The following is a 13,039-nucleotide window of genomic DNA, read 5'->3' as shown; positions in this document are numbered from 1 at the left end:
TGGGTCCTACTTGAAATTTGAGGGTATTAACAAAGGTTTCTCCAAGGGGGAAGTGAGTGTGAATACATAAATGGGGAGTCAGCAGGGAGGGAGCTAATAAGCTTTACCTGTGGGGGAAATTCTGTGCCTAAAGGACCTGACATCCTGGAGCAAGAGAGGCCTTCTGACAACGGAGGCGTGGTGAGGGCAGCCTAAAGAGGTGGGGATCAGCTCTACCAGGACTTGTGGCCACATTAACCCATTTCAACAATCATGGAAGGCAGAGAGGACTACATCTCAATGGGGATGCCATCTACTCAGTTCCAGAATGCTGGAGGTTAGGGCATATTTGTAGCTATTGTCATTTTCAAAATCTTGGGAATCATGAAATCATGTTTTGTTGTTGTTATTCTAATGTATATGTGATCCTATTCGATCTTTCTTAACTCCTGGAATATGTTTTCTTCTTGGCTTTACAACTTTGCAGGGTATGGGCTTCTCTGATCAGAAAACAAACAAACAAACCCAAAAAAGCAGTGATTTGGGTTCCCTGTCTGAGTGTTTTATAATGAGACCATTTAGACTCTTGGGGTATTGTCTTCCCAAGCATATAGCTTGCCTTCTTGTCAGACCATCAAATGCCTTTCCCTGGGCGTTCCAGACTGACCTTTGTGTTTCTGTCTTAGGAGCAGGCTTCTGGCAGTGATACCTGGCATTGCAAAATCCATCCCTGAGCCTTTGTTTAATGCCAGAGATCTCAAATGCTTTCTGATTCTGGAGAAGTGCCAAGCTGCACTTATGGATTAGGAGGCCATGGGAGGACTCCCCCCGCCCCCCCCCCATATCTAATAAGCCTAATAGAAGCTGTCATTTCAAATGAATGAATCATTTATACTGTTGGAAGGAGTCCAGGGATGTTTGGGGTTCCCTTTTTAGCCTATCAGGTTCTGAGCTATATGACTTTTGTAAGAATAGTGTAGTAGTGTAGTCACCACATTGCTACTTGTGCTGCTTTGTGGTGAGTTTCTGAGAAATTCAAGTCTGTTCCTTTTGCTGATCTCTGGGGTCATGGCTGCAGACTGGTTTACTGGTGGCATTTTCTCATTTGTCTTTTGTGTCAGACTTCAGTGGGAAATATGAGGTTTTGTGCACCATTTAGATTGATAATCAGCTTAAATGCTTTCAAGTATTCTGGAGTACGTGACTAAGAATGTGGATGATGAACCCATAGTGTTGTGGTAAGATTTCTTAAGTCCCCCCTAAAACGTTGATGTGAATACTTTTACTCTGAGCTACAGGGTGATGTGAAACTGTGGACATTCTTAAAAAGTCCACAGTGCTCTTTGCTCTGCCTTTTCTTGTGATGGTCTATGGTTAGGTGATGAGAGCAGTTGTGTCCAGAAGTGAGCAGAGCATCGCCCAGAACAAGAAAGGTCTTTTAAAAGATTTGAGATTCTGAGCCTGTGCCTCTGGTTGTAGCGCCAGCCCGCAGTCCTCCCAGGACTGGCTGGGAGTGGAGGACTCCCCGCTCCTCCCAGTCTGTTCACAGGGACTTGGTTCTGGTGATACAGAGGGCACACGGTGCCAGCCATAACACTGAGTAATACTGGGAGGTGCCTCTTAGAACAAACAATGTGGGTGAGCTTCACAGAGAGGGAATACCTCTGGCTTGACATTTAAATTACTGAATTATTTAAATGAGTGTCAATTAGGTGGAGTAGACTTGCTGCTTTCTGCCAGGGCACTTCCTAGTTATTTGCACAGGCAAGTGTAAAATACTTCATGTCAGATACGGCGCTTCCTGTCTGTGTTGTCGAAAGTCACAGAAGGTGACTGTCCAGGCCTCGGTGTACCTCAGTACGTACTGAATTCACATCAGTGTCTGAGAGATTACATTCCTACCCCGGGCCCTACAAGGGATTTTGTGATAATTCTTGCATCCTGTGTGCCCCCCAGCCCCACTCCAAATAAAGTATCACAGGCCCACACATGTTATGGTTATTCCTAAATTTTTGATCAGACTAAAAGAGTGAGTCACAGCCATTTTGGGGCCTGCTGTGTGCTCTTAGAATTGTGGATGTTAAGATCTGAAAATGTTACCACCTTGCTTTTAACCTTCCTGGTTGACTTAGTAATCCGGGCTCAGAAATCTTTCTGGCATCTCTTCGACTAATCCACACATGTCGAATGAAACTGCCAAAGTGGCAGTTCATGAGTGTGTGTGTGCCTGCAGGCATGTGTGTGCTGCGTGTGGTCATTCTGATATACTTAGAATTGGGGGTCTTCATTCATCTTTGGTGGTATATAAAAAAATCGATTCATGAAGGGCTCTGCTAATTAGTTATATGGAAATGTACAAATTAGGAAGGTTGAATGTTGGTGAGAAGCAAAATTGGAAGTGAAGCTGGTGAAGGTTTTGTATTTTTTCCATTAGCTAACCCCTGGACTGAGCTCATGGGCCCTCAGAGCAGAGATTAATTTAATATCACATATCATTAATAACCATCTTTCTCCTCCTTTTTTCTTTTTCTTGATTGTGGAGGTGAGGATATGAAAACTCTAGTTTTTGACACCTTAAAAAGAATGACCTATTTAAAAGTAGTCAACTCGTGGCCATCTGTATACAACTAGGGGAAGAATATAAAGATTCAAGGAGAGTGTTTAATAAATGAATGAATCCCTTTGACTTAGTTTATGATCCCCACAGGATAAGCTCTGATTACAGTTTATGACCCGCGATGCTGGTGTGCGCTGCATAGTTGGGTGTGGTGAGTTGACTTTTACTGAAGATGGTATTTACTTGAAGGTGCTCAGTGCTGGCAAAATTCTTTCAGTTACATTCCAAACATCTGTCAGACTGTCCCCACATCCTGTCAAAAGATAGGGACCTTGGAAGGGCAGTCCACACCTTCTGTCTGTGGAGCAGGGGTTCAGTTTGGACTCTGGCTTTTTATTTATTTATTTATTGTCTGTTTGTTTGTTTATTTATTTATTTATTTTTAAGGAGGTTCTACCCCCTACTTGGGGCTTGAACTCGTGACCCCAAGATCAAGAGTTGCACGTTCCACCACTGAGCCAGCCAGGCACCCCAAGGGCTCTAATTTTAAAAAGCAGTGTTCAGTCGGAGAGCATGTGAATTATCGTTATCTTATTTTTTAATTTAAATTTGACATTTTAAATTATAACCACAAGGTGTCCTCAATTCTTTTGTAACTGGACTATTTCCATAGAATCAGTGCTGAGCGAGGTCTCTGTTGTCTGGCGTTACCAGTTTGTTGTTGCTCCTGCTGGACCGTAGGCACAGCCAGTTAAGGGATCCACACTCCTCCGTCCATTATCAGTCTACAAACAGCTACTCTCTTACCTTATTTTCATTTTACCCCTTCATCCTTACACTGACCCGTCAGCCCCAACCCAGTGTCAGGAGACACAACCTCTTTAATAATAAGGTGTTAGTGTGTGTCTTTGGATATCTATGACCTTTGAAAATATTTAGGATTTTAAAATATATGTTTGTGTTTCAAATTTTCACACATGCATTCTTGCACAGTTTTAAAATACGGTATTTTAAATTCCCTGCTGTAGATCACAAACAAATCAACATGACACCATTAACTCTCTCCCCCTTTTACCCTGCCTATCCATTTTCCTCCAAAGAATCATCACCTGTTGGGCAGCATAGTTGGCAACCCTCAGCCCAACTCTGTGCCATTCAAGAGTGGCAAAGAGTCTAGACTCCCTAGAAATATTATCTTTCAACTCACTTTTGGCAAGTGTAAACTTTTTGCGGGATTATGTCAACAGACATATATGTTTCTCATCCTCATAGAAATAGATTGGTGCTGGAGTTTCTCTAGGCAGGGAAAATAAAGACTATCTTTTGGCTCATTAAAATTTTTGCTCATTAAAAATGTCTGAGGCTCTTGATTCTCGGGGGTGAGACTGGTGACATACATACACTGTCAGCGGCTATTTTGGATTTTCTGCTTTCAGGCATGTCTTTGCTCTTGGATGAGCCCCTTGTGGTTTTCAAAAGAACTAGCAAGTCAATTATAAATAGAAGGCTTGTGTCTGTGTGTCTGCGTGCACTTACTCTGTGGGATGAGGCACCCACATTACAGTGGGTAGTGAACTATTTTTCACTTCTTTGAAGAGGGAAGAAGAAAGATTAAGAACACTTTTCTCTTTTTGAGATAACCCACGTCTCTACACACACCCACACAAATCTGTGTAAATGAACTTGACATTTTCAAAGACCTTACCTTAAGGTCTCCTCTTGAAAGCACAGCCACCCGACCTGTTATTTTAAGAAAGAAGCAGTTATCTCACAGACCTGCTACAGGGGGTTCAAGAATTAGAAGGCAGTCAGTCTGTGCCATAGACCTTCGGAGGGAGCTTCTAAAAGCTGAATTTTTTTTAATGTGAGCGTTGCTTTAGAACCTCTAGGACTTGGCTGTTTACATTCTATCTTCACTTTCCTTCCCTACTAGTGCAAACTGTTGGGACCAGCAAGTATGAACTGATCATCCTCACAAGGGAAGGGAAAAGAAAGAGCAGAGTGGTTTGAAAAATTAGATCACAAACGAGTGTTTCCTGAAGAAGTTAATTAGGCGGTCTGATTAGGTGTGCTTCACTGTTGGATGATACATTTCTGCCTCTTTCTCTCGTACCTTGGACCTACTAGGTGTGGACTGTTCCCGTGGTCCTACCTATTACCTTACTGTTAAAACATTGTTCTGTTCTCTTTGTCTTCTTGTACCCTCGTCTTTAATGATCGGTGCCAATTTTTTTCTGCCATTAAAAAATGTGTAAGCCGCTATGAATTTCCATTGTACTCAACATGAAAACTTCAGTGTTACTCCTATTGAAAAATTAGGCATCTAGCTGCAAATATTGGTAAGAGATATTTGTAATTATAGGCTGTATCCTTGGGAACCCTCGATTATACTGATATATTATAGACAATGGCAGGAACACCAGCATCCCTTGAATTACTAGTTGATGGATTAGTATGGAGTTAGCAGGGACTGGTATTAACAATTGCCATATATTTAGGAGCCTTTAAAAAAATCCTATAAAATAAAGGTGATGAACATTATGTTCTGGAATAATATTTTATTTTGATGCAAGAAAATTGGGATGAGAGCCCATCAGGCTGAAGATAATGTGAAAACAACAGTGGGGGAAGTTCAATGTCGGAAGCCTTGCGGGTATATGATAACCATTCTTTGGCCTGGTATGATCTAAAAGAGTACACAGCTTGTATAAATGTACTTATATATTGAAAGGTGATGGTTATTTGGTGGTTGGTTGATCAAGTGAAAGGTATGAGATAACAAAATGTGCACCTCATGGCTAGTGATGATGCTTGGCCTGACTTTCTATTTGGTAAATGTGTTGAAATGGTCTTGGAGAAACTGTCTTGTTCCCCTAATGAGAGTAAAACCTACAGAGTGATGTTTTTTTTTGCTTCGTCTTGCTCCTTTGCAGATGAGAAGCCCAAGGTAAACCCCAAACTTTACATGTGTGTGTGTGAAGGCCTCTCCTGTGGGAACGAGGACCATTGTGAAGGCCAGCAGTGCTTTTCCTCATTGAGCATAAACGATGGCTTCCATGTCTACCAGAAAGGCTGCTTCCAGGTCTACGAGCAGGGGAAGATGACCTGTAAGACCCCGCCATCACCTGGCCAAGCTGTGGAGTGCTGCCAAGGGGACTGGTGTAACAGGAACATCACGGCCCAGCTGCCCACTAAAGGTTCCCGTTGACTTTTCTATTGCTAGATCAAGGGTTTCTGTTGGTGCTGTTCTTATTCTGTGGGGGTTAAAGATGGAAGTAGTCACAAGGCTTTCTTCCTGCTTTTTGAACTAGAAGGTGACAAAGAAAGGTAGCTCTAGGTGAGGAAGGAAAAGGCATGGCCTTTTGGAGTCTAAAAGGAGGATAAATACCTTTGGGTAAGTGGGCAAGGTAATGGCCATCTGGGAGAGACGGCTTGCTCGGCTGACTAGATCATGAGCATGTGAATAGCTCCTTTTTCCATCGAGGAACCATGATGTCATAACTTCTGAAACAGTTCTGCTTGGTAAATACTCATCTCTATATTGGGTGTGTGGGAAGGAAAATGGGACGGAAGACTCTGGTGGCTGAGTGGAATATGTTTCCTTCCTCATGAGGAAAGAAACAAAGCCTCGCTGACCTTTGTTCCCATATCTGATTTCCCAGTGAACCATCACTGAAGCTTGAAGCTGGGTAAGATTTCACATGAACCTTGTAGTTTATGTGGAATCTGTGTTGTATTAGATGGATTCCATATCTAGTGGAAATCAGTCTTCCTCTGAAACCATTTCCCCATAAAATGAGCCCTAATTTGCTGCCTCAAAGTCACTACAAATATTAATGTTCCTTGGTGTTTGTAGACTCACTCCAAGCCAAAGTTAATTCTCTTAACCTATAGAACATTTTAATAGGCGTAATTACTTAATTTTGGCCTCGCAAAAGAATAAACAGACCAAAAAAGTGGAGTGAAAAGGCTACTAGGATTGTCCACTGCCAGAAATGTCAACTAGCAGAAGAGACAGAAAAATGAAAAAAAGAAAAAGGGAAAAAACTGATGCAAGATTATGCTCTGCAGTGTTTCAGTTATGGTGATGACCTTAAGGCATATGTTAATTCTGATATGCAAATATCATTGAATAATAAAAGAAGGTATTTAAAAGAGAGATTAAGTATTTAAATGGCTAAAACTAAAAGAGTCCCGGATGGAATAAACTTTACTCTTAACCTTTGTGAATTAAATTGTAATTATTGGAGGGGATGGACATGAAGAAATATCTACACTCACACAAAAGTAAGACCTATAGTGCGGAAAGTTCCTAATCTGCAGCACAATCTGCAAGACTGAGTTGTAATAGAAAATTTATTTTCTTTACTTAAGGAATTTCTAATTCAATTAGGGAGACACCATATTTATAATTTAATGTTGTATATAATTAGTTTTACACTTTATCGTACAAATGACACGTACCGTGGAGTATTATGTGCCAAGTCGTTGATTAATTTGGATTTGGAAAGTTAAAAGAAATGTAGAAAGGATGTCAGGCTTGTGCTTGGATTGTGGAAGGAGGCAGGAATGTGGAAAAGGCCTATGTGGGGAAAAACAGGGCTTGGTGACACCATGTCGTTAGAGGTCAGACATTCAGAGATGATTATTGTTTGGAGACCTTTCAGTTATGAACTATCACTATCCAACCAAGGAATTTTTTTATTTAGATCGCTAGGCAAGTAGCAAGTCTTTGTATTTGCCGGAGTGGTATGCAAGTGTTGAAGTGAATGCAGGGATGTTTGAATGGGTAATGTGATAATGCCGAGCGAGGGGGTGAATGAGTGATTAGGCGAGTGAGTGAATCAGTGAATGCAGGTTTCAAGTGAGTGAATATTGAATAAGTGAGTAAAAGAACAGATGAATGAATGGGTTCCTAGGCAGAAATCGTGATGTGAAAAGATCAATGAGAATTCAGTGGTAGACATCCAAGATACACTGAGGAGAGAGACCACAGATTGGGTAATTTGTTTTTAACTCAGATAGCACTTTCTCATAGGAATATTACATCATCATCTCTGTCTAGAAGGGCTAAGGATAAAACATTTGTACAGATCAAGTCTGCATTAGTAACAGTAGCGCCAGAGATTTGTGTAGTACTTCATATTTTGAAAGTACTTATGCATACGTATGTGAATTATATGGTTGGTTCTCCGTGGATTTTTTTCAAACTCTGGTTGTGCCTAAATGAATAATGGTTCAAATGACCAGGCCAGTGGCCAGGCATTGGGAAGTATTTCAGTTTTTAACAGTTTGTGACTTGTGAGACCGTGTGGTCAGGCTCAGGAGCTACTTGTTAGGTATTGGTTATGCTAAGTAATAAGTAAACTGTGATCCTTACCACCAATTGCCCTTTTCTCCCTCATCTCCAGGGAAATCCTTTCCTGAAACACAGAATTTCCACTTGGAGGTCGGCCTCATTATTCTGTCCGTAGTATTTGCAGTATGCCTTCTAGCTTGCCTACTGGGAGTCGCTCTCCGAAAATTTAAAAGGCGTAATCAAGAACGCCTCAATCCCAGAGATGTGGAGTACGGCACCATCGAAGGGCTCATCACCACCAATGTTGGAGACAGCACTCTAGCAGTGAGTTTGTGACCCCAGGGAATCCCAAGCATGACAAAGATGGCTAAACATGCTTTCTTATTTCCACCCTGAAATGCTAACCAGGAGCTGGTGGCTGGACAACGTGCACACATACCACTGGTCAGTTGTGTCCTGGGCAAGCACATGTTGGCACCTGTTTAGTCTCCCCTATGTGAGCACATTTATTTTAGACACATGTTTATGTTCATTGAGGGAGGGGATTTATTTTAATAGTTTCTTGGTAGTTATTTTTCTCTTGGGGAGTAAGGGAAAAGGTACAGAGAACGGTTGCCTCTAATTCTGGGGGGAGCTTGGAGTAACTCAGTTACCCTATTTTTAGCAATGAAAGTGCCTTCAAAAAAAGCACCTTTGCTTAATATTAAAATCACTTTCCCTTCTAGATTATTTTAACACCCTGTAATTTAAGACTTTAAAACTTGACATCCAAAAAAGCAGCTATTAAACTTTTCATGCTCCCGTGCTGCCCCCTGGTGGAGGGTAGTCATTTGTTAAATCAGTGCTCTCCAACAGAAATACATGTGCCACATATATAATTTTAAATTTCCTAGTGGCCACTCAAAAAAAAAGTTTAAAAACCTCCCACCATAGGTGATATTAATTTTAACAACATATATTTAACAATATATGGTTATTACCCTTTCAACATATAATCATTAACCATAAAGAATCATGAATGTGATGTCTTTCTTAATTTCTTTTTTTTTTAAGCTAAGTTTTTAAAATCTGGTGTATATTTTACACTCACAGCATATACCAGTTCAGTCTAACTACATTTCATTTGCTAAAAGTCAACAACATGTGGCCAGTAGCTACCTTCGTGGACAGCTCAGGGTTAGACACCAGTTTTTAAAGTTATTCTTTTGCATGTTTTTAAATGATGAAATCACATGAACACTTTTTACCTTTAAAAATTGTCCAGTGTTATTTTCAAAGAAACTTTAAGGGAGTCACTTGCTATAAATAGATTACCATAAAATGCAGAAGAGAGAAGTGATAACGTTCTGAAGCGGTACTATGCTGAGTCCGATGCCTCCTCTGGAAAAGGTGAAGATTAGTGTGTGCTAGGTGTTAAAGACATGCTGACACTAAAGCAAGACTTTCCTTGTCATAATTTGATAGAAGACCATCGAGGTTGTACCTTTCTGACATGATCTGGTATTATTTTATGTCATGGCCATGGCCACGCATCCCTTAAGACCATCTCTGTTGGTCTTAACAAGACTTAACAAGACTGTTAAGTCTTGTTCTGCTAGACAACAAGCTTCCAAATGTGTGGTAAGTCGCAGCTAAGCTTCCTCTGTGCTGGAGGAGACGCGCCCTTACCAGTGTTTGTAGCTCAAGGGCAATTCTTGGACCAACCTTGGCGAGTTGTTAAGACATTTGGTGGTGGCTGATTCAGGCTGGGAAATATCCCACCCTCCTGCCTTCCCGGTCATCGGGCCACCAGTCAAAGAAGGGCAGGAGGGTATCTCATTGGCTTCCTTTTACCTACATATTTGGATTATGGGATAGCAGAACTGGGGAAAAGAGGAGGTGAGGACAGTCTATTTCCCAAAGTGAAGAAATACAGTTTTTCGTTAGCAATGTGCTCAGAAGTTTGCTTCAAACATCAAGGAAGAGTAACTGAGTTCCTGGAGTCAGTAGCAAGAGATGAAGCTGAATCCTGACAAAGCTTTAGCAAAGCAAGATTCTTAAGTAGTTTAGTCAGCACTTGGCTCCCCAGGACCGTTAACCACGATGGACAAGGACGGGACTATCTAGCGTAAATCACTGTTTATGTAGTTTCTCTGAGTTTGGAAGAGGAATGAGAGCATGTGCTAAAATCGTCTTCTCAACTGTGTGGTGTCTGAGGACAGGGTATCGCGGTAACAGTAGCACAATGAAGAACACTGTTTATAGCAAGTTGTCGTTATTGGTCTCTATACTTGCTCATTTATGTTCACTTATGTGGTTCAACAAAGCCTGTCTTACTGAACAGCTTCCTAACTTGGAAAAGAAGCCTTGGGACCCAGGAGTTGAAGTAGAGGTTGGTTAGTCTTTGGTGGATGCCACTGCCTTGCCTTAAGTCTACGAACTAGATTTAAAATCACGATTATACATTATGAAAAAACGCATTTGTTTAATTTTCAGAATTATTCTCTCAAAAAAATTGAATGAATAAAGAGAAAAAAGAACAGCAAAAGAGATGGTTAGGGAGATGTGAAACTACTTCATCTACATTCAATTTCTTGTTGATTATCCATTTTGTGGTTTTTAAGGATTCTAAATATCTTCCTTTGGATGTTCAGATTTTGGTAATTTTGCTGATCAACAGTACTTCACAGTGGTGCTCAGAGTAAGTAAAAGAAGATGAAATTCAGACAAATCAATGTATTGCTTGAACAGGCCAGCTAACATGTTGGGAAAGAATGAGCTTTGGGGAATGTTAGCTCAACATTGCTGCAACCTTACCTCCATCACCATGAGCATAATATGCTGTATTCCAAATAGTCCATTCCATACAAAGAGATGTCTACTCCTCGGCTTGCACTGAGGATAAAAAGGGAAAACTTAGGAATGAACTAATTGAGGATTTTTTTGCACAATATGTTCATTTTCAGAAGTAGGTTTTGGGCATGGTTTTATGTTTTGTATGAAAGTTTTATTTTTTTCCCTCTCTCATTTGTGAATAATTCACATCTGGAAATGACACTGAGGGTTAGCCTTTGTGATCCTTTTGTTCCTCACTTACCTAAAGGGTACCTCCATCCAGGGGCCCCTCTCTGCTTGAGTGTACCAGCTAGATGACCCACGTGGCCATTGGAGTCTTTGCAAGAGAAACAACATTAGAGACTTGTTTGTTCCTTGTTCCTAATTTGTTTGTTCCTGTTAGAGTTCCTTAGTTAGCCTGTCAATCAAAGTGAATCCTTTCACAGATACTTAGCAGAGCAGAACATGGTTGGTTATGCCCAGGCCTTGGGTTTGAAGACCTTTCCCTCTTTTTGCCCCACCGGTCCCTCATTTGGCTGCTTTCTTGTGTGCTCAGCCCTGCTTCTTGGACTTTCTAATTTGCATCTTTGACTTTGTCCACTCAGCTTATATATATATATGTTTTTTTCAATGTATATTTTGTATTCTAAAACTCTGGATGCAAGAAAAGACTACTTATCCCTCAGGAAAACCTATCATATGTTTGGGAAAGGGCTAATTCTGGTTTTCCTAAGAATACCAGTTCTTCCTCCAGTGGGGCTCTCATACACACAAATGGGCCCCAGGCCCAGGATCACCGTCTCCATGCAAGTTAAAGTGATATGTATGCTCATACTCTAAACTGGAACTGTTTCTCAGTAGTTTCTTTTTCTCCTTGTTTTGAACCACAGGATTTATTGGATCATTCGTGTACATCAGGAAGTGGCTCTGGTCTCCCTTTTCTGGTACAAAGAACAGTGGCTCGTCAGATCACACTGTTGGAGTGTGTCGGTAATTTTTTTTTTCCTCCTCTTTGTGGGTTGTATGCAATGTTAGCAGTGGCTCTAGAAGTAGGACAGAACTTGGAAAATCTGCCTTGCATTGCCTGTTGCTTGTGAAATAACAGGAGATGCTGTGGCCATGTATCTGTTCTCTGTGACTTGAGTTGGAGCACCTCAAGTTGTTGGAATTCTTGTCAGAGGAGTCTGTCGCTAGTTAGTCTGAAGAATGGCTAGTCAAAAGCTTTTAGTTGCAAGTAGACCCTTTGGGATGATGGGAAGGCATGAGAAATGAATTAGCATGGCTGCTCCTGGCTGCAGGCATTGAGTGATGTGAGGCGAGTGGGCGTTTGGACAATACACTTGCTTATGGCAATCCTCCAAGCCCGCTCACTCTCCCACTGTCTTTAAAAATAATGGGATAAATTTACCAAAGCTACCTTTATAATTGCTTTGTTTAAACAAGAGCAATATCTCTCTCTCTGTGGTCTCATATTTTCCCCATCTAGGAACATGTTTATATATAGATGCAATTAGAATGTGTATACAATTTGTGTTGCTTCTTTCAGTTTTAAGCTCGTACACATTTCCACATATCTATACACATCACAAATATTTTAAAAGATAGTGTAACTGTGGTCCTTTGAATGACTGTTTCATTTTAACGCTACCACTCAAGAAAGCTTCTGCACGTATTGCGTCTTTCTTTTGAGTGCTCAGAAAAAATTCCCAGGAGTTGGAGTTTCCTGGGTCAAAATTTGTGACATTTTTATGGCTTGTTTGTAAGTTGCTGATTTGCCCTCTACGAAGATGGTGCAAAATGCCTTTTTTGGTGGGGGGGGGGGGGGGGGGGGGAAGGGAGTCCTGAGTTTTATTAGTTTTACTTGTATTTGCTAGGTATTTATGAGTCATGTTGTAGGTGTCAGTAATTTTTGGGAACCACATGTCATGCTTCTCTTGCACAGTGGACTGTGAGCAGGGAAGATACAAATAGAAAAGCCCCAGATATGCTCATCACACACAACCAGGGCCGTCCTCTTGTGCTGCCTAACATGCAGTTTGATTATGAACGGGGGTATTTGGGTAGGAGTGAGAAGGCAGTGACAGGCGACATTTACCTGTCTCGCTTACCCTACCCCCCTGTCCCATGGCCACTCACCATTCACAGAGCAGCCAATGTCAGTATCAGTTTTCAGAGACCGACCCCAGAGTCCAAAGGGCAGAACAGTATTGCACCATTTAAAAACACATACTGTTTCTGCTAGTGTAGATATTCTTGAGCATTTTCGGAAATAGTATAAATTCAGTTATAGCATTTTGTTGGTTTAGTGCTAAAGACTTTCATAAAAGCAATGCCATTTCAGTAGCTTATAAAGTTAGTGTTCACGCATGCAGCCTTGAATAAAAATGTAT

General features: G+C 41.1%; 1 protein-coding gene across 3 annotated transcripts in view; it reads left to right on the top strand.

Annotated features, from left to right (window-relative positions):
• ACVR1 (activin A receptor type 1) overlaps nt 1–13,039 on the top strand; it is a 125,171-nt gene that overhangs the window by 79,853 nt on the left and 32,279 nt on the right. For all 3 annotated transcript variants that reach the window (XM_072751565.1, XM_072751564.1, XM_025994234.2), the window contains 3 exons: nt 5,470–5,733; nt 7,948–8,159; nt 11,540–11,639. In XM_072751565.1, the coding sequence (XP_072607666.1) occupies nt 5,470–5,733; nt 7,948–8,159; nt 11,540–11,639 (576 nt within the window). The remainder of the gene's footprint in view (nt 1–5,469; nt 5,734–7,947; nt 8,160–11,539; nt 11,640–13,039) is intronic.

This window comes from Vulpes vulpes, chromosome 3 (assembly GCF_048418805.1).
Source record: "Vulpes vulpes isolate BD-2025 chromosome 3, VulVul3, whole genome shotgun sequence".
In the NCBI taxonomy this organism is placed as follows: domain Eukaryota; kingdom Metazoa; phylum Chordata; class Mammalia; order Carnivora; family Canidae; genus Vulpes; species Vulpes vulpes.
Note: the sequence above shows the minus strand (reverse complement) of the source record. Positions and strands in the feature narration are given on the sequence as shown.